Raw genomic sequence first — 20,574 nt, forward strand, 5'->3', positions numbered from 1 at the left:
ACTAGCAAAATGCTTGCCCCAGTAGTAATTATTTTTATTGTGATCATGATCATCAGGATTTGGTTTATAAACAAATAAAAGAGGCCGGCACCGTGGCTCAATAGTCTAATCCTCCGCCTAATGGCGCTGGCACACCGGGTTCTAGTCCTGGTCGGGGCGCTGGATTCTGTCCTGGTTGCCCCTCTTCCAGGCCAGCTCTCTGCTTTGGCCCGGGAGTGCAGTGGAGGATGGCCCAAGTGCTTGGGCCCTGCACCCCATGGGAGACCAGGAGAAGCACCTGGCTCCTGCCTCCGGATTAGCACGGTGCACCGGCCGCAGCGTGCCGGCCGCGGCGGCCATTGGAGGGTGAACCAACGGCAAAGGAAGACCTTTCTCTCTGTCTCTCTCTCTCACTGTCCACTCTGCCTGTCAAAACAAACAAACAAACAAAAAACAAAAAAAAAGGTTGCTGCATTTGTTTGCTAAGAATTTGAATAGAGATTTTAATTTTCTCTACATTTTTATATTAAATCCAAGCACTGATGATAGTTTGATTTCATTATTAGAATTACTATTATTTTAGTCATTACAGCATGAGAGTTTGGTATCAAGAAAGGTGATGATGATTATGGTAACATTTCAATAGCAAGGATCACAGAAGCACTTTTCTCATGGTATCTTATGAAATTGCTGTCATTACAATTAGTTTACATAAAAGTAAATCAGCCAGCCTTTGACACAAATTTTAAACAAAAGATTTAATAGTTTTTTCTTTTCAAGGAACAATTAAAGACACTAGAAGAAAATTTAAAGTAAACAAGAACAAAAGAAGGTCATGTGTAGCCTGTGCACCCCAAGGTGGGCCCCCTCTTTAAGATGCTGGACCCAAGGAGAAGTATAGCTTGCTGGGCCACACACTGGTCTGGGGATCCCATGACCCTCTGACCTCTGGCTTCATCTGAGTGACAGTGTCCAGCCACTAACTGTGCACTGATCCTTTTCTGGGGGCCTAGAAAAGTGCAGTAGGGCCGGAGGCAGGGAAAGGCCACAGAGGGAGGCTGTCCCTGACAGCAGCCGCTCGTCCTGCCCACCCCGCCAGTCGGTTTCTGAGTCTGGCATGGGCGAGACAGAAGCATCATCTTGTTCTCATGTGTGGGAAGGCTAAGAAAAGAAAAATCCTTCTTGGCCCAAACGTTTAAACAAGAATTACACTGGGATCGTTTGTTCTCACTCTGGCACAGTCAGAATTAATTTGGCAGTCCGAAAGAGGGTGTTTTCATTTTCAGTTTTTAATCTGAGTTACTTAATGCAGGGATAGATGGGGAAAAAATAAATAAAATATGGCTTAAGTCTTATCAAGTGGTATTGGAACATCCCCAAGTCATTTTAGCAGAGCACTTTGTTAGTGACTGAGGGCTCCGGACTCAGACTGCACATCCAAGTTGCTGATGAACTTCTTGTGAAATGATCTACATGGTGGAAGACAAGCAGTGAAGTACGACTGGGTGACTGGGAAATACATGTAGCAAACAGAGCTTAAGAGATCTCTATCTTTTTTTTTTTTTTCTCTTCCTCCTTAGGTTTAATAAAGTAAACCTGTTTTCTGCAAACAACTGAAAAAGCTGCCCTCTGACTGTTTCTTGGGTCCTCATGAAGTAGCTGGAACTTGTACTGTGAGGCCCTTGATGGGACAAGCTCTCACCTGCTGATCACGCAGTGACTGTCACCATGGCCAGCAAGAGAAAATCCACCACCCCTTGCATGATCCCAGTGAAGACGGTGGTGCTGCAGGACGCCAGCGTGGAGACCCAGCCTGCTGAGGCCGGGCCTGATGGACCCCAGCAGGACCTGCCTCCAGAAACGCCTGCTACCAGCAGTGAGGCAGCCCAGAACCCAGGTCCTGACGGCCCTGCACTGGCCAATGGGCATCGGAGCACTTTGGATGGCTATTTATACTCCTGTAAATACTGTGACTTCAGATCCCAGGATGTGGCCCAATTTGTGGGACACATGAACTCAGAGCACACAGACTTCAACAAAGACCCAACTTTTGTATGCACTGAGTGCAGTTTTTTGGCAAAAACCCCTGAGGGACTTTCCCTGCACAATGCCAAGTCTCACTTGGGGGAAGCCAGCTTTGTGTGGAATGTGGCCAAGCCAGACAATCATGTGGTCGTGGAGCAGAGTGTCCCCGAGGGCACAGGCACTTCTGACCCAGCAGGTGAGCCCAATGCCGAAGGGACTGATGGACAGGCTGAAATCATTATTACCAAAACTCCAATCATGAAGATAATGAAAGGTAAAGCTGAAGCCAAAAAAATTCATACACTCAAGGAGAATGTCCCTAGCCAACCCGTGGGTGAGGCCTTGCCAAAGCCGTTGGCTGGAGAAACAGAGGTGAAAGAGGGCGACCACTCCTTTGTCAATGGAGCGACTCCTGTCAGCCAGGCATCTTCCAGCTCCACTAAGCCCCCGCATGCCACCAACGGGCCCCTGATAGGCACAGTGCCAGTGTTGCCAGCTGGCATAGCACAGTTCCTCTCCCTCCAGCAGCAGCCCCCAGTGCATGCTCAGCATCACGCCCACCAGCCCCTGCCCACGTCCAAGGCCCTTCCCAAAGTGATGATTCCCTTGAGCAGCATTCCAACGTACAATGCGGCCATGGACTCCAACAGCTTCCTGAAGAACTCCTTCCACAAGTTCCCCTACCCCACCAAAGCTGAGCTCTGCTATTTGACTGTGGTGACCAAGTATCCAGAGGAACAGCTCAAGATCTGGTTCACAGCCCAGAGGCTGAAACAAGGTATCAGCTGGTCTCCCGAGGAGATTGAGGATGCCCGGAAGAAGATGTTCAATACAGTGATCCAGTCTGTACCTCAGCCCACAATCACAGTCCTAAACACCCCTTTGGTCGCCAGTGCAGGCAACGTCCAGCACCTCATCCAGGCCGCTCTCCCAGGCCATGTGGTGGGGCAGCCCGAGGGCACAGCAGGGGGACTTCTGGTCACTCAGCCGCTGATGGCCAATGGGCTGCAAGCCCCAAACTCATCTCTCCCCCTGTCTGTTACATCTGTCCCTAAGCAGCCAGCTGTGGCACCCATTAACACTGTGTGCTCAAATACAGCCTCAGCTGTGAAGGTGGTCAATGCAGCCCAGACGCTCCTCACGGCGTGCCCCAGCATAACTTCCCAAGCCTTCCTGGATGCTAACATCTACAAAAATAAGAAATCTCATGAACAGCTGTCAGCTCTGAAAGGGAGCTTCTGTCGGAACCAGTTCCCTGGGCAGAGTGAAGTTGAGCATCTGACCAAGGTGACCGGCCTCAGTACCAGGGAGGTACGGAAATGGTTCAGTGATCGGAGATACCACTGCCGGAACCTGAAGGGCTCCAGAGCCATGATGCCCGGAGAGCCAGGTTCCATCATCATTGACTCTGTGCCAGAGGTGCCCTTCTCCCCGTCGGCCAAGGCCTCAGAGGTGACCTGCATCCCCATGGCAGCCACACTAGCAAGCCACCCTGCCGCCAAGCGACAGTCCTGGCACCAGACTCCTGACTTCACACCAACCAAGTACAAGGAGCGAGCCCCCGAGCAGCTCAGAGCCCTGGAGAGCAGTTTTGCACAAAACCCCCTTCCTCTTGACGAGGAACTGGACCGCCTGAGAACTGAAACCAAAATGACTCGAAGAGAAATTGATAGCTGGTTTTCAGAAAGACGGAAAAAAGTGAATGCCGAGGAGACCAAGAAGACCGATGAGACGGCCTTTCAGGAGGAAGAGGAGGCTGTGGAGGATGAGGGTGGAGAAGAGGGGGTCCTTGGCGAAGACGGCTCCGCACAGGTGCCCGGCAGCCACATCTCAGCGGAGCGCAAAGTCAGCCCCATCAAAATCAACCTGAAGAACCTGCGGGTCACAGAAGCCAATGGCAAGAGTGAGCTTCCAGGGCTGGGTGCCTGTGAGCCCGAGGACGATGGCTCCAGCAAGCTGGCAGAGCAGCCCCCCTGCAGAGTGAGCTACAAGAAGACGGCCCAGCAGCGGCACTTGCTGCGGCAGCTCTTTGTCCAGACACAGTGGCCAAGCAACCAGGACTACGACTCCATCATGGCCCAGACAGGTCTGCCACGGCCTGAGGTGGTGCGCTGGTTCGGGGACAGCAGGTACGCTCTGAAGAATGGCCAGCTCAAGTGGTACGAAGACTACAAGCGGGGCAACTTGCCACCAGGGCTGCTGGTCATTGCCCCCGGCAACCGTGAGCTGCTACAGGACTACTACGTGACACACAAGATGCTGTATGAGGAGGACCTGCAGAGCCTCTGTGACAAGACCCAGATGAGCTGCCAGCAGGTTAAGCAGTGGTTTGCAGAGAAGATGGGCGAGGAGACCCGGGCTGTAGTGGATACAGGCAGTGAGGACCAGGGCCCTGGTGCTGGCGAGCCTGCGGCCATTCACAAAGGGGTTGGTGACACCTATTCGGAAGTATCTGAAAACAGTGAGTCGTGGGAGACAAGTGCCCCTGAGGCCAGCTCAGAGCCCTTTGAGACGTCGAGTCCCCAGGCCGGACCTCAGCTCGGTAAGGAGTCCATGGGAGCCCTGGAGTCGTCCGTGGGGGAGAGGAGGGCACGTTCACAGATGGGCACTGTGTGTGTTGCAGAGAGCAGGTACCGAGCAGGAGGAGAGCCGCGTGGCTGCTCTGGGGATACTTGGCAGCAGGTGCCATGGGAGCACTGTTTGATAAAGGGGTGAGAAGTGGAGTTTCGTTTCAGTTCTTGTTTTTGTAAAGCCTGTGCAGAGGAAAGAACTTGGTGTGCCTAAAGAGATGCAAGTTTTTCCAGCTATTTCTTAGCAATGGGAGAGTGATTCAGGTCATCTTAGGCGGCTCCACAGCCCCTGGGTGCCAGAGAGCGAAAGGGCATCAGGGGAATTCAACAGTATTGGTGACAAGAGGAAAGAGAACCCTTAATTATTCTAAAGCACATGAAGTGCTCTTTGTCCTGGTATGAAAGTCCTAGTCTGTGTTTCTCTTGTTCTTGGTAATTTTTCACTACAAAGGAAAATCACGCTCGCTCTTAGATGTACATCGATACATACTTAGATATTCATAGAATCAAAAGTTCTTAGCTATTTATAGAATCAAAAGCTTAAATTGTGTTCCTCAGTTTCTCTAGATCATGGTGTTCTAGTAGTTAGAAGACTACTCGTGACACAGTTTTGAAGCCACAGAAAAGTCACATTGTCAGGTGTCAGTTTTCTGGGTCTTTGGTCTCTGAGTTCCCTGCTTCTCCCTTCTCTCGCCACCCCTCAGGGTTTGTCTGCTCAGGAGAGGCCCCGATACGGGGCAGCCAGAAGCTCGGTTGAAAGCCAGCAGGGAGGAGCGTTGCAGAAGCTGTAGGCCTTGGGGACTCCACATGGCAGCCCTGCCCGTCAAGCTGGCTGTAGTTAACACCCTGATAGCATCTGTGGGACTGAGCAGCGGTCCCTGGGGATTTTGTCCTGAGCTGCTTCAGCCCAGGGCCAAGCAGGGCGTCCTGCCCCTCAGGGATCCCACAGTGTTTCCTGGGTGGTGTGGCATGGTTTCCATTCATAGTGAATGTCTTGTTGATTGGTTTGGGCCTGACAAATCCCAGCTCCTCTGCCCCTCATTTCTTTCTACTTAAAATCTCTAAAAAAGACAAAATATGTTTCTCTGAATACTTAAATTCATTTGAACACCACCATTTTGAGACATAGTTATGCCATTAATTCCTCATTTAGTTAAGGAAAGGAGACTTGCAAGCCTGCCCATAATTTGGAGCCATGTTTTCCATCTGTTTAGCATTTGCAGAAAACCTATTCTTTCCATGCTTATGTGCTAAGACAAAACTCAGCTCTGCAAAGCAGAGACAGCAAACTCCTGGTAGAGCCCGAAGTCACTGTTTGGCCTTTTGCTGGCTCCCCCAGCTCTGGCTGTGTTTTCACTGAGGCAACTGTGGGGGAAGACAGCCCTCCTCCAGGCCCCAGGCTCACTAGCTGCTTCCCAAAGTGGCTGGTGGCACCTCCTGCAGCCAGAGCAGCATAGGAGGGAGGAGTCCCGTGGATGGCTTGATGCTGTTTCAGGGCAGAGCCCGTTCTCTCTCTCAGACATGGCGGGCTTTGTCCAAACTGATCCAAGTGTCCTTATCTTGCACTCAGTTCTACAATTCTTGGGATCAGTGGTTGGCAGGGCATCATGCACGAGAGATGTGAGGATGTCTGGATGAGTTTGTTTCAAAAGCTGAGCTGGGAAAGTGGCATGGCACAGAAGACGAGAGAGTAGGAAGCACCAAGAATCCATTCCTCCACCAAAGCCACTGTTGAACCGACAGTTACTGTCTGAAGCAACTATTCTTGGAACTCTGGAGTCTGATTGAATGCTTGTAACATCCGGGGGAGACTAGATGGAGAGGCTTCTTTATTTTGGTGAATTTTTGTGTTTCACGTGGCAGCATTCCTCTCTCCAGAGCTGCAGCGGGCAGCTGCAGCGCCCGTGGCCCAGGCTCACGGCGTAGCCTGTTGGTGTCACGGTGCTCAGTAACAACATCGACCTTCTGGGAGACAAAAGTCAGGGTTTTGTGTTTAGATTGCTGATCACTGTATTTGATCACTGAGGAGTCACACAGGGGCTGGGACTATTTCAGCCCCTTTGGGATGAAGGAACTTCCTTGCCACAAGGGTGGAGACATACATACCCTTTTTCTCCACCACCCCACCCACCCCTTTGGCAACATTTAAAGAAGTTTTTGTTACTGGCTGACCACAGAGACAAAAGAATAGAAACTTCAGTGACTGCACACCACAAGGAATATACACTTTGCAAAGAGTTTGGAAAAGTCACAAACAGATGGTTCCAACCCGTAACAAGCACACAAATCAGCAAGCCCCGAAGCGTGAGAATTAGGTTTCCAGTTACCACATCCTAATACTCAGAATGTCCACTTCTCAACAAAAAATTACAACATACAAAGAAATAGGAAAGTATGGTCCATTCACAGGAAAAAAAATTTCACAGACATCATCCTTGAACAAGTCCAGACATTGGAATTATTAGTTAAAGACATTAAATCAACTGTTAAATATGTTCAATAAGCTAAAGAAAACCATGGACAAAAAACTAAAGGAAATCAGGAAACCTGTGCACAAACAAAATGAGACTATTAATATAGATAGAGAACTTACATAAGAGAGATAGCATCTCGTGCAGTGGTTAAGACACTGCTTAGCCGGCATCCCATATCGGAGTACTTCTGCTTCTGATCCAGCTTCCATCTGATGAGCACCCTGCAAGGCAGCACGTGACATGCCAAGTACTTGGGTTCGTACCATCTAACTGAGAGACCTGGATTGAGTTCTGGGCTCCTGGCTTCAGTCTGGTCCACCCCTGTGTCTTGTGGGCATTTGGGGAGTTAACCAACAAGTGGAAGATCTCTTCCTCTCTCTCTCTCTTTTTGTCTTTATCTCTCTGTCTTTCAAATAAAGTAAAAAAATTTTTAATTAAAATATATATAAAGGTATGTTTATAATATAATGTATATAAAGGAACCAAACAAATTCTAAAGCTGAAAATTACAATTATAGAAATAAAAAACTTACTAGAGGAGCCAGCACTGTGGCGCAGAAGGTTATGCCTCCACTTGCAGTGTTGGCATCTCACATGGGCACCAGTTTGAGTCCCAGCTGGTCCAGTTCCAATCCAGCTCCCTGCTAATGCACCTGGGAAAGCAGTGGAAGACGGGCCAAGTGCTTGGGCCTCTGCACCCATGTTGGAGACCTGGAAGAGCTCCTGGCTTTGGATCAGCCTAGCTCTGGCCATTGCAGGCATTTAGGAGGTGAACCAGTAGATGGAAGATCTCTCTGTCTCTCCCCCTCTCTTATCTGTAACTCTGTGTCTCAAATAAATAACTCTTTAAAAAAAAAAGATAAAGATTGTCACATTGGATTTGTAAACATAGGATCCACCTATGCTGCCTAAAGATAAGGACATGAAGAGGTTGAAAGCAAAAAGATGAAAAAAGGTATTCCATTAACTACCAACCAAAAGACAGCTGGAGTTGCCATATTATTCTTAAACAACTGGAATTTAAGCCAACAAGAGTTGTAAGAAACAAAAAGGATATTTTATATTGATTAAATGTCCAACACACATTGGGGCTGGTGTTGTGCAGCAGGGCAAGCTATTGCCTGTAGTAGCAGCATCCCATATGAGTGTTGCTTCCAATCCAGGTAATGCACCTGGGAAAGCAGCAAAAGGTGGCTCAAGTGCTTGGGCCCCTGTGCCCATGTGGGAGACCCAGTTGGGCTTCCTGGTTCCGGGCTTTGGCCTGACCTTGCTCCAGCAGCTGTGGCCATTTGAGGAGTGAACCAGTGGATGGATGATCTCTCTCTCTTTGACTCTCAAAAAAAAAAAAAAAAAAGAAGAAGAAGAAGAAAGAAAAAGAATAAATCTTTAAAAAAAAGAAAAAGACAAAAGATCAATAAGGAAACAAAAGGGCTTGAATGACACTATAAACCAATTAGACCTAATGATACACACCACCCAACAACACAATACATTCTTTTCAAGTATGTATGGAATGTGCTGTAGATAAACCATATGTTAGGCCGTGAACTGGAAGATGAAAGATCTCCCCGCTCCCTGCCCCCCCCAATCACTCTACATTTTAAATATATAAAATTAATCCTTAAAAAAATGCTTAGGGATAAATTTAGCCAAGGAGGTAAAAGATGTGTATACACTGAAAACCACAAAACATTGCTCTCTCTCTCTCTCACACACACACACACATACACACACACACAAAATGACCTGACTAAATGGGAAGATGTCATATGTTCACGGGAAAGAAGACCTGAAATGACTAGGATGACAATGCCATCAGAGTGGTCTCCAGACTCACTGTCAGACACGCCAGAATCACAATGGTATTTGTGCAGGAATAGAAAACGCCATCCTAAAATTGACAGGGACCCCTACATAGCTGAAGCAAACTGAGAAAAAGGAACAAGATTGGAGGATACCCACTAATTTCTTGACTTCAAAGTTTACTACAAAGGTACAATAATCAAAAAAGTCTGGCAGTGGCATAAGGAGAGACATTTAGATCAATGGAAAGAATTAAGTGCCCCAAATCCTCACATGATGGTCAGTTGATTTTCAACATGAGAGCAAAGACCATTTAGTGGGGAAAAAGACAATGTTTTCAACAAAAGGTGCTGGTAAAATATGATATCCCCATACGAAAGGATGAAGTTGGCCCTCATTTTTTACCATATATAAAAATTTATTCAAAATGGATCAAGGTCCTGGACAAAAGAGGTAAAACTACAAAATAATTAGAAGAAAACACAGACCTTGGATTAGGCCATGATTTCTTCAATATAGCAACAAAAACAAAACATAAATCATTCACACTATATCAGAATTTAAAATTTTGGGATGGTATTAGCCGGCGCTGCAGCTCAATAGGCTAATCCTCTGCCTAGCGGCGCCGGCACACCGGGTTCTAGTCCCGGTTGCCCCTCTTCCAGGCCAGCTCTCTGCTGTGGCCAGGGAGTGCAGTGGAGAATGGCCCAAGTCCTTGGGCCCTGCACCCCATGGGATACCAGGAGAAGCACCTGGCTCCTGCCATCGGATCAGCGCGGTGCGCTGGCTGCAGCGCGCCGGCCACGGTGGCCATTGGAAGGTGAACCACCGGCATAGGAAGCCCTTTCTCTCTGTCTCTCTCACTGTCCACTCTGCCTATCAAAAAAAAAATTTTTGGGATGGGCATTGTGGCACATCAGGTTAAGCCACCATTTGGGGTACCCACACCCCAAATCTGAGTGCTGGTTCAAGTCTTGACTGCTTCTGATCCAGCCCCCTGCTAGTGCACCTGGGAAGGAGCAGAGGATGGCTCAGGTCCTTGAGTTCCTGCCGCAGACGATGGGCTGGTCCAGTCAGCCTCACTACTTCAGGGTTGCAAGACATTGGCAGAATACTTATCAAAAATGAGACCTGGCTGCCATCATCTTAGAACAGTGTTCTGGAGAGCCAGAGGGCAGGAGGAGGTGTTTCAGGACAGGACCCTGGAGGTGGCAGTGATGGGAGCAAGGGTTAGTGGCCCTGGAGAGGCCAAGCTGCTGCTCCAGCTGCTAGGTTGGGGTTTGGCACTGGTCCCTCAGGGTGTCTGGAGGCCTTGCCAGATTTAGCCAGCATCCTGTCCTTAAGCCACAAACTCCTCTGCACACTCCCTCCAGCTGGAGAGTGGGGGAGTAGCTGGCAGGAAGGCATTGCACATGGAATTAAGGTGTCCAGAGCCGGCGATGCCACCCTGGCATGGTGAGCACCAGGCTGCCCTGGGGGCTGTGCGAGTGGCAGCTGCCATGGATGACAGATGTGTGCTCTCTCCTCAGAAACAGACTGAATCTGATCGGATCACTGTGAAGGACGGGCCGGTCTGGACGCTGCCTGCCACAGGAAGAGCCAAACCCGACTGCTCCACGTGCTGTTCCTGGCCACCAGGCACCAGGAGAGCCTCTGCAGGCCACGCAGCAGCCACAGCCCGCCGCCACTGCCCTCGCCCTGCCCGCCACCACGCCAGTGGAGGAAGTGGGGTTCTCGTCAGTTCTTCCTCCCACAATGTAGGACCTTTCCTTTGCCTTCCAGTGGATAAAATCATTCAGATTTTATATTCATAGAATCAAGTTTTTAACATATACATCCGCCTATATACATTTAATAAACATCAGATTGCAGACACTTTCATTACATAGAAACTTTGGTTAGCACAGCAGTACATTATCCTGTGCATCATCTCTGAAAATGCCCTGTGTCTGTTCTCTGGGAAGTGCTGGGGCCACAGGTGCCCCTCACCTTCCCCCATTGAGCAGGGGCTTTTAGCCCACTCAGGGCCATGGCCGGAGCCCCCAGCTGCCCCCCTTGCCTTCCTCAAGGAAGCAGTAACTGAAGAGGTCTCTGCTGTGAGTTCTGAGCAGCCCCAGTTCAGCCAGGCTGGCCTGGCCTTGAGGGCCCACAGCGCAGGACCCACTGTTCCCTTCTGTCCCAGAGCCGGCCCGCCCCCAAGATCAGCACTGCATGCTTCCATTCTCTCCAGCTGCCACCACCCTGCTGCCTCGCTCGTTACAGCAGTTTGAATCGTGGACCATAGCTTTTCTGTTACCAGCTAAAGTATCTGTTGATAAGCCTAATGCACTGACCTATGTGCCTGTTTCCTCTCCCCAGCCACGTGTAGGGTGAGAGGAAAGTGGGAGAAGGGGGTGGGGGAGGATGGAAGCTGACGTGCCAGCCATGCTGTGGCCATAGCTATGGTGCTGAGGTCTTCAGGGCCCTTCCTCAGCCCAGGACAGAGCTGCCTGGGGCAGGAGAGCACACTGGTGCAGCAGCAACAGTGTGGGCTAAAGGGATTTGAGGACTTCCTGGAATTGTTGGAGCTGGACTGGTTTTCTGCATGAAGACCTGCATAGGGGTTCCTGGCGGAACACACAGAGGCCTGCCCCTACCAAGGGCCTGGCAGGCTGCTCAACACATGCCCCATGGGTGCTGGGCACCACTGGTCAGATTGGAATGTATCACCCAAATTGGAAGCTACTCTATCCACTTCCGTCTAACCCTCCTATCCTTTTGCAGATTGAGAGAATCAGGAGAAAAGGGACCCTTGAAACACTGAGAACTTGTTCACGGAGCTCTACGCAAACCCCCTACTTCCTCAAGCTAGCTGCTGTGAGAGCAGCAGGTAGCAGGGCCACCAAGGATTTGTCACGTGTGGTCCCACTCACCTCTCAGAAGCCACTGCTTCCTGGGCCCAGCTGGGAGGAGAATCAGGAGACTCCAGAGGAGGGGGTGGGCACCTTGGGCCAGACCTGGCAGTGTTTTAGGCACTGTCTTCTTCCCCATCCCACCCAGGGTGCCTGCATGGGGGTGGCGTCTTCCGCCTCCCTGGAGAGGGCACTCTGTGGAAACCAAAAGCCCTAGAACCCTCACTCTTGTCAAGTACTCGCCTGCCTTCCCTGGTCCAACAAGGGGCACTCGTTTCAAACAGGGAAGTTGTGGGTACTTGGCAGGTGCTGCAGCTTAGTGTCGCACCCTTTCCATTTGGGGACTGAGGTCTTTGCTTCCGAAAGCCTTTGAGGAACTGCCAAGAATGGTGAGTGATGGATTGCCTTCCTTAGAGAACAGACACCTGGGACATTCCCCTTTGTGTTTATGTACATGCAGGTTAATTTATATATACACACATACAGCGCACGTACTCATCAGCTGCTTTACTCCTAAAACGTCCACTTGAGGAACTTTGTGGCACCTGGGTATTGGGGAAGTGTATTGGAGGGAATGTGGGTGCACGGGGCAGCTGGGGTGGCCCTGCATGAAGCCATCTGCAAGTGTCCGAGAAACCACCCGGTGTGCCTCACCTCCAGAACCCTGCATGTGGTGGCCAAAGGGCTGTGTCTGTCGGAAAGGATTTTTCTGGGTTATTTTGTTACCACTGATGTTTGATTTATAACCCAAACAGAAAAAAAAAAAAAAGGTTATGTGGTGGATAAGGTCATTGAGGACACAGAGAGCAGCCAGCCTTGGGCACCAGCTCGCTTTTAGGTGGAAAAGTGCTAGTGCTGCCTGCCCCGGCGTGTTTTTCTTGCAGATGTTGGCTCTGTCCACTAGCCAGGGCCACGCTGCAAATGGCAGGACTGCCCAGGTAAGGAATCCCTAGACTGGGTAGACCCTCCCTCCTCCTTCCTGTGATCTTGGATGGGGCTAAATAAGGGTGGCTTGGACCTTAATGCTTGAAACAGTATAATCAAAGGTGACAGAGGCAGTCACCAAGCAGGTGCTTAAACGGATGTGGTGGTAGATACCAGGGCTTGGGTGGAAAGATCTGTATGCAGCCAGCTGAGCACAGATACCCTCCCCGCCCCGCCTCAGCCAGAGATGTGGTTCCATCACAGGACAGACCGCTGTGACAGCCTGCAGTCGTAGGTGTGTTCTGTGGGTGCGCAGCTGAGAGGTGCAGTGAGGTCACTGTCATGAAGAAGCCCTTTTTGTGGTGACTCATAATGTCTCTTCTCTGCACTTGGACTTGGAGGTAGTAAGATCATCTTGTAGTTTCTTGTCTCTTGCGACTTCTAGTTGCCTAAGTTCTTTTTTTACATGGGTTGTAGATCCAGTTTTAATAGGTAAAACCAGATCAGCATTCTGATAAAGGAACTTTGAACTTATGATACATATACTTTTCATATTTTAATTATTTGTTTTAATTTTTGACAATAGCAGAGACCTTTTATTTTGGGATTGGGGAGTATCATTCTGGGGAGTCCTGGGCTCCTGAAAACCGTGCCATGGCCAGCTGCTTGCCAGCACTTTGGGTGTGACGTATGATGGTGTGACGTAGAGCTCCTTTTTATCGGCCGAGCAACAGGCGGCTGTTCTGGTGGACCAAAGCGCCGTGACCCAAAGACCCAAGTACAGTGCCTCTCTGGAGGCAGAAGGAGGGAGCGGGGCAGGGTGTTACGTGGTACCTTGTGGGCTCCCACATGTTCTAATGGCTTCGTCCCCAGCTGGCTTTGGGAGGCTGTCCCTCTAGGAAGTTGCAGTGTGTTCTCCAGGCTGAGCTGTGGCTCCTCTGAGTTTTACCCTGCTCAGTAGCCCAGTGACAGGTCCTGTGTCCCCTCCCTTCTGCTCTGGGACGTCTGTCCCATGATTGCCTCCTGTGGAAGGTGGCTGTCGGCCTTCCTGGGTGGATGTTGGTCTTTCTGTGCACATCCTCTCCCTCACTCCTTTCTTATGCTCTGTCCCTGTCCTGGGTCCTGTTGCCTCTTGTCTTCCTAGTCTTTCCTTGGACCCAAATCCTCAGATTGGAGCAGGTTTTCCAGCTCAGGCATCACAGCTCCCTTGGATAAAAGCATTTTAAAGGAGAGGAGAAGCAGCCAAGAAGAAAATCTTAGGCAAAACCTAACCTGGAGTTTGAGATCTTCCTAAAGTCACCACCTGTCTTCCTTGCTCAGTTTACCTGGGGGTGTTTAACTCAATTTTTGCATATTCTTTTGTATCATACCACAGTCATTTGCAAGGCTAGAGAACTCACTAGACATATAAAGGTGCACACAGCCAACCCTTCCAGGCAAAGGCCTAACAGAACTTGGTTCTCCTCTTTCCAGACATGGAGCGTCTTCATTAGGGTCTAACTCAGCTTCCTTCTCTCTTTTCCCTGTTAACCAGCCCTCCTGGCCTGCCCCAGAGAACCTCCAGCATCTGAGCAAGCAGGGAGCTGTGGGCTCAGGTCTCTCCTGGACCTGGCATCAAGCTGAGGTACCCACCATCTGGTTCGCTCTGATCATTTAAGTGGGGTCTGGGGAATGGCTGAGCTGTGCAGCGACCTCAAGAACATGGACTGGTTTTGCTTCTGACCTTTACTGGGTGGAAGTAGAGTTCGAGGTGGCTCCTTGATTGCTGCCTGCCCCAGCTCTTAGTTCCAATGGCACCTGACAGGTCTCGGTTAGAATTCCTTTCTGCTGGAGTCTGCGTTTGCCCCCAGCCAGGTCCCCCTGGGAAGGCTGGGGTGAGGGAGGCCACAGACATGCTCCCAGATCGAGTCTGTGTTTTGTTGTGAAGTAGGAGCAGCACACACCAAGCATGTGGCCCTAGACACACTTGAGACCCTGCTTTTTGGCTTAGCAGCCGTGAGCTCACTTGTCAGGATGAGCCAGCCAGGGCCTGGTCCTTCACCAGAATGGAGGTAAGACAGAAATGCATCAGCCCCGGATGCAGCAGGAATGTTTCTGAAGTCTGGAGCAGGGGAGGAGCCTGGAGCCTGGGGGCTATGTTAGGCAGACTCTGGTTACCATGTGGACAAGATCAGGAGCAAGCATCTGCTTCCTTGACTTTTAGAAATTGTTTTGATTGGCAGGCCGAAAGAAATCCCTCAGAGTGGATGTGCAGTTGCTGCTCTGTTGTTGCAGCTATCAGAGCCTGGCTCTGCTGCTGCTCCAGCAGGAGCCGAGCAGAGTGGGCACAGGGCGCAGTTCTGGAGAGCACACTGGCACCTTCCTTCTGTGCCCGTGTGGGCAGAGGGCCAGGGTCCATGGAAGGAGCCTGTGTGGTACCTGCCAGCAGGCCTGTTCCTTCAGACCGGCTCGGGGAGGGTGGGTGGTGGACATGGTGCATGCACGGATGAGCAGCTTTTCCTGGTCATTGCTTTTTCATTTCCTTCTTTATAAATGGACAGTTGAGGATTACTTGTTGTGACTGCAGTTGAAGGTGAAATTGTCTAGGATACAGGTTGTTGAGTCACTATGAGAAGACTGGTCTTTCCTGGGAGGAAATCCCAGCCAGTAGAATCACTGTGAAAGAATGAAAATCCACCACGTGGTACCTACGAGTCTTGTGATTTGTGCTTCAAGATTCTTCTCATTCATCCCTGGTGCGTGCCCGCCCAGCTGTCTCTTGCAGTTTGCTTGACATGGGGCCAGAGCCTGATGTCACTCTCAGAGCTGGCACCCCCTCCTTAGCAGGGACCTGGCACTATAATAGGACTGCTCCTCATGAAACTGGGCGAGGGAAGTGGGCACCCTTGTGCAAGCTCCCACCGCACGTCTGAGCAGCCACTTTGTTCAGCTGTTTCGGGGAGGTCAGACTGTGCCATAACTGTTATTTAAAAATCACGCCAACCCTCCTCTTTCCTCTGCTGGCCATTGTTCATTGAGTTTCACTGAGCACAGCCTTTGTGGAAGTCAGGGAGGTTGCCAAAGGTTTGCAGATCCCTTCCTGACCAAGTCCCAGTCCCTGCACGCTAGCCCCTGTCTGCGTTCTGGTCTTCAATGCAAACCCTGCTGAGGTGTGACTGGGGAGGACTGGGGAGCAGCCTGCCTTTGCTGCACTTCCTGCCTCCCAGAGATAGCCGAAGAAGTGATCATCCTGGTGCTAAGTGAAAAGCAAACTGAAACTTTAGCCAAACTGACAGTGCGAGAGGGCCCCACCCCTACTGTGGCCAACCCTCAGACCCCAAACGAAGGAAGCGGCACAGTCCTAGCATTGAGATCTGCGGGGAGCCCTGGGAATTCTGGACCCGGGGTCAGTGTTTACAGGACACAGCGTGCCTTTGGTTTGGACGCGGGTTGTGCCGAGTGGGGCTGCCCTCCCTGGGCTCAGTCTCCAGGCCTCACAAGGTCCCCTGTGGGGATGCTGCTATTTCTAAGATGCAAATTGCACATTTCCTAGATTTTTGTATCTGTGGATTTGGATAAGGGAGGGGAACAGGGACAAATTGCTTGTACAGTTTGAAATGGGCCTCCATGGTACTTCAAGCCCTTTGATTGTTCCTAAATAAAAATGTAAATACATTTTACATCTGCTGCCTTCGTCTATGTGGGAGGTCAGGGCAAACAAGCTCAGAACACTATCTGCTGACTTGCTCTGTGGCCAAGACTGACCTTAAACTGATGCACAAGCAGCCAGTTTCCCTCAGCGCACTTCAGAGGAGCTTCCGGTTCCCTGCGGCTGGCATCGCTGAGGTCACTGTCAGGAGTTCTCTGTGAAGGAGCTGTTGTTTTAGAAACTGTGCTGAAAGGGCAAAGGCAGATCTGGAGACACCAGGGCTCTCGTGAGACGCTGGCGTGGTGTGGCGTTTGTCTACCCTGCTGGGAGTGAAGAGCCGACAAGCAGAGCTCGCACTTGCTGAGGGGACTGATGAATACGCGCTAAGGACCCAGAGGCCTCCTGGAGGAATCAGGCGACAGGGTTTGTGGGGTAGTCCCAAGTGCCTGTGGCAGAAACTGAAGGGTGCCCCTGAAATAAACACAAAACCCCTGGGGCACATGCCAAGGCACAGTGGTGATTCTGGTCCCAGGTAGATACCGGGGCCTGCTCCTCACTCAGTCCTTCCGGAGCCCGAGGCCAGCCTGTCTTGGGGACTCAGCTGTGCTGAAGCTGAAGAGCCAGACCAGAGTGCTGTGGAACCCTGCAGCTCGTTAGCTGGGCCCGTGGCGGGCACAGCCTCTGGCAGTGGCAACGGCACACCCACACTGGCCCTCTGGCTGACAGAGCTTGATCCACAACCCCATTCTGCCCACTGAGCTAGTTCAGTGGGATAACATGATGGTGTGTTGGTGTGGCCCCACCCTGCCAACATAAGTGATACAGGAAGATGTTGGACTTGGGTTAAACAGGGAGTTTCTTGCCCCAGGCCCAGCTCTCCAGTGATGCTTCTGGTCAGGAGTGAGGCCCCTGCTCTTTCTGCTCATGACCACAGTTAATTGTTGGTGGCAATTTCCTCAACTGAGGTTAGAAACTGCTCCTGCCTTCACTGGTCTTGTGGCAGGAGACAATGTTGCTGAACCCCGGGGCAATGCTGCCTGTGTGTGTCCCTTGGGGACAAAGTGACCATCTATTGCTTTGAACCTGCTCTCCAGCCAGGAACAGTCTTAGGATGCAGACAGGAGAGCCTGGAGGCTGCAAGGGAATCCGCTCATTTTGCCAGCACCCCTGGGATCAGTGACTTTGCCTCCCTCTGACAAAATTACCTTGGAGCTAAGGCCCCAGGCACTGTTACTTTTCAGAAGCTTCCCAAGGCCGAGACTCCCTGGGTTACAGCCTTGTGGGTGGAGAGCAGTGCTAATCAATTTGTGCACTGGACACAGCCCGCATGTGTGGGGTGAAGCAAGCCACTGCTGGATGCCAAGACATTCGGGCCCAGGTGAGAGTCCAGCCCCATCAGCACACACACTCCACCCTGCTGCACCTCCTGGGCCACTCTGCAGGAAATTCATATTTAAATTGGTGAGACTGAGGACTGCCATATTTTCCATTAGGAAGAGCCAAACGTTTGCAGGAAGAAGCAAAGTGTACGCTGTCAGGAGCTCAAGATAGGTGCGCCAGGGGTCTGAGAAGCCGCCTTAGGGAACAGGGCTGTGCTTCCCCCAGGCCATGTTCCAGAACTCAGTAACCAATGAACTCTCGGGTCATTGCCAATAAAGACAACACAGGTGGGCCCCAACTGAAGGGCCAGCGGACTTCCTCCTTCCCTGATTAGGAATGTTTTCTCCCTGGTGCACAAGAATCTGCAGTAGGAAAACATGGATCATGAGAGCCCAAGTTCCCTCCTCCTACCCCCTCTCTGAGCAGAAGCTGTAAAGCCCTGGGAAGAAAGCCCCAGGCCAGCCAGAACCCGAGCACTGTGGCTGTCAGATCCAGTTCAGGGCATCACATGCAACATTTAAAAACAGAGTGGTGGCCGGCGCCACGGCTCACTAGGCTAATCTTCCACCTGTGGCACCGGCACCCCGGGTTCTAGGCCTGGTTGGGGTGCCGGATTCTGTCCCGGTTGCCCCTCTTCCAGTCCAGCTCTCTGCTGTGGCCCGGGAGGGCGGTGGAGGATGGCCCAAGTGCTTGGGCCCTGCACCCGCATGGGAGACCAGGAGAAAGCACCTGGCTCCTGACTTCGGATCGGGGCAGCGCGCTGGCCATAGCAGCCACTTGGGGGGTGAACCAACGGAAAAGGAAGATCCTTCTCTCTCTCCCCCTAACTCTGCCTGTCAAAAAAAAAAAAAAAAAGAGTGGCATCATCTTTGTCCAACTCTAGCACAAACCACTACAAAAACAGAACTGTGGGAAAAGGCCCTTTCCAACCAGTGCTCCAGGCATGGAGATTTGGGTTCCGAGTTACAGAGGCAACCAGAGTGGCACCTGGCAACACACCCTTGAAAGCTTCTTGTCTGAAACGACAGGTTTCTGTGGAACCAGAAGAGGGTGCTGGTCGCTCCTCACCCACCATCAAAGCCGGCTGGAGCGTGGATTCCAGCAAGGAAATGCATGCTATCCAGTCACACTGGCAGAGGACAGGCTGGGAGAGAGTGGCCCCATGTCTAATGTTAGCCCAGAGGAAGGGAAGACATGCTGGACCCAAGAAGCTTCCCGAAACTACTTACCTGCTTCAACCGCTGAATAACTACTCAGGGACAGGCCTTCCTGGGCTCCCCAAAAACATACAAGTTAAAGGAAAAGGGACATGAGGATGATTTATTTGGCAGTCAGATTTTAAGAGGGCAAGAGAACTAGCAAATGGCCAACCCAGAGCCCAGCCACGGGCAGTGGGTTTGCGTGTGCTGGATGCTGGCTGTACTATGAGGCACCTTTGCGCCCACGGGCCTGGACCCCAGTTTCTGTCCTCAGGTGGGGGCTGCCTTTCCAAACCTTTCCATCTTATTTGTGACTAGGCAGAAGCTGCAGTAATGCGGCAGCTCCATCCTGCACCTGCCTGTCTTCACACCTCCCCACGAGACAGGCAGCTTCTTAATCCCTTTCTCATTCCTAAGAGAAAGCACACCGAGTCATCTTTGCCTTAAACAAACAACAAACCCCACCAGAATAGGCCTGGCTGCGTCCTCTCTGCCCACCTGCTCCTCCTCTCTGAGCACGCCTCTCAGCTTCCAAAACAGCTCTGCCAGCGACCTGCCGCTCCCCTCTCACAGGAGGAGACTGAGGAGGAGGAGGAACTAACTCAGCTACAATACCACTGAGAAGAAAAATAATACTGCTATTTTTACCATGATCCCCTGTTATCTTTCAGGCTAGGTGGTATCCCCAGCCGTGGGCGATGTGCCCTTGTGCTGTGTCCTCCGCTCGGGCTGGGCAGAGCCCTTCCCCACACAGGCCCTGCATTCCTCTGTCCTGGCTGCAGGGGTGTCTAGCTTCTTACCCTGCCCAGCTGTGGTTTTAAAGCTACAGGACAATGTAAACTTTGTTTCCTTGGCCCAGCAAGGCTCCTCCTTCTTCTCCACTCTTGAGAACCTCAGCGGCTCCTTGGAGCCTCCTGTGCTGCGGGCTGAGGCAGCCACTCCACGGGGCTTCGGCTGTGGTCCTGGCCCCACATGATCGAAGGATCCACCTCCAGAAGTCAGAGCCAGATGTGTGTGCTTAATGCGAGACCCACTACAGTTTTTGCCTTCACCCAGCGCTGGGCTTGGAGGCCCCAAACAGTACATCTCATTAATGGCTTGGTTGTCTAGCATTCCCTGCTGGAATCCAGGCTCCAGGCTGCGAGACCAGGAAGGCTGCTCCGAAGAACCCAGCTGACGGCGCTCCACGAGGCGCACACCCCTGCTGCTCTCCAACAAGGCGGGAGCACAACTAGAGGCGGCTGTCTCCATTGACCCGAGTCCTCCTTGGGGCCCTGGATGGAAGAGAACGTCCTTGCTTACAATGGGAACTTGTAGCCCAGCAGTGCAGCCCCGACGCAGACAGTTACAGCTTTTCTCCCCAAGAGAAGCAGACAACAAACTGGACAGTCTTCCTGGCTGCACTGCCCCTCCCCTATGCTGCCCACTGCCCCTCTGCCTCCCTCACCTTCGTTCTCGACCATCAAAATGGTCTGCAAGATGCTCCTGGGAGATGCGGAAGTCCTCAAACGGCTGCTGGTAGCGGGCTTCAAAAGAACCTTCTCGGGCTCTGCCGTGAAACAGCTGGCCTGAGGCATCTGAACCCCGTTCCCGCAGAGACGTGCTACCAAAGGGACTGAGGTCACCATTCTCCTGCTTCAACAAGGGCCAGTGCACATTAGTCAGCGACAGCCCTGCCTCTGGGGAGGCCGCTGCCCGGCT

At 51.5% G+C, this 20,574-nt stretch overlaps 2 protein-coding genes and 1 long non-coding RNA gene across 13 annotated transcripts in view; 1 reads left to right on the forward strand and 2 right to left on the reverse strand.

Annotated features, from left to right (window-relative positions):
• ZHX3 (zinc fingers and homeoboxes 3) overlaps nucleotides 1-16,325 on the forward strand; it is a 121,606-nt gene extending 105,281 nt beyond the window's left edge. Inside the window, 3 exon segments of the mRNA XM_089307109.1 lie at nucleotides 1,560-4,320; nucleotides 10,381-10,426; nucleotides 10,429-16,325. Coding sequence (XP_089163235.1) covers nucleotides 1,708-4,320; nucleotides 10,381-10,426; nucleotides 10,429-10,640 — 2,871 coding nt within the window. The 5' untranslated portion in view covers nucleotides 1,560-1,707 and the 3' untranslated portion in view covers nucleotides 10,641-16,325.
• Nucleotides 723-10,370, reverse strand: LOC138844299 (uncharacterized). 2 transcript variants are annotated; one of them, XR_016215844.1, is made up of 3 exons: nucleotides 7,582-10,370; nucleotides 7,168-7,269; nucleotides 723-6,539 (listed from the first exon to the last, which is right to left on the reverse strand). It is a non-coding gene; the product is annotated as an uncharacterized LOC138844299 (long non-coding RNA). The 2 variants fall into 2 exon arrangements; XR_011379893.2 differs by having other exon boundaries at nucleotides 7,168-10,370.
• A 2,642-nt stretch (nucleotides 16,326-18,967) lies between the features above and the next one.
• The window catches only part of PLCG1 (phospholipase C gamma 1), a 35,386-nt gene continuing 33,779 nt past the window's right edge, over nucleotides 18,968-20,574 (reverse strand). For 6 of the 10 annotated variants that reach the window (XR_016215832.1, XM_070051835.2, XM_089307107.1 and 3 more), the window contains 2 exons: nucleotides 20,321-20,508; nucleotides 18,968-20,147 (listed from right to left, as the gene is read on the reverse strand). Coding sequence is in view for 7 of the 10 variants with exons in the window: in XM_070051835.2 (XP_069907936.1) it covers nucleotides 20,105-20,147; nucleotides 20,321-20,508 (231 nt within the window). In the remaining 3 variants the exon portion in view is untranslated. The remainder of the gene's footprint in view (nucleotides 20,148-20,320; nucleotides 20,509-20,574) is intronic. The other 4 variants (XR_016215833.1, XR_016215834.1, XM_051846102.3 and 1 more) reach the window with 1 other exon arrangement.

Source organism: Oryctolagus cuniculus, chromosome 11 (genome assembly GCF_051225735.1).
Source record: "Oryctolagus cuniculus isolate XC-2025 breed Fujian yellow rabbit chromosome 11, ASM5122573v1, whole genome shotgun sequence".
Classification (NCBI taxonomy): Eukaryota; Metazoa; Chordata; class Mammalia; order Lagomorpha; family Leporidae; genus Oryctolagus; species Oryctolagus cuniculus.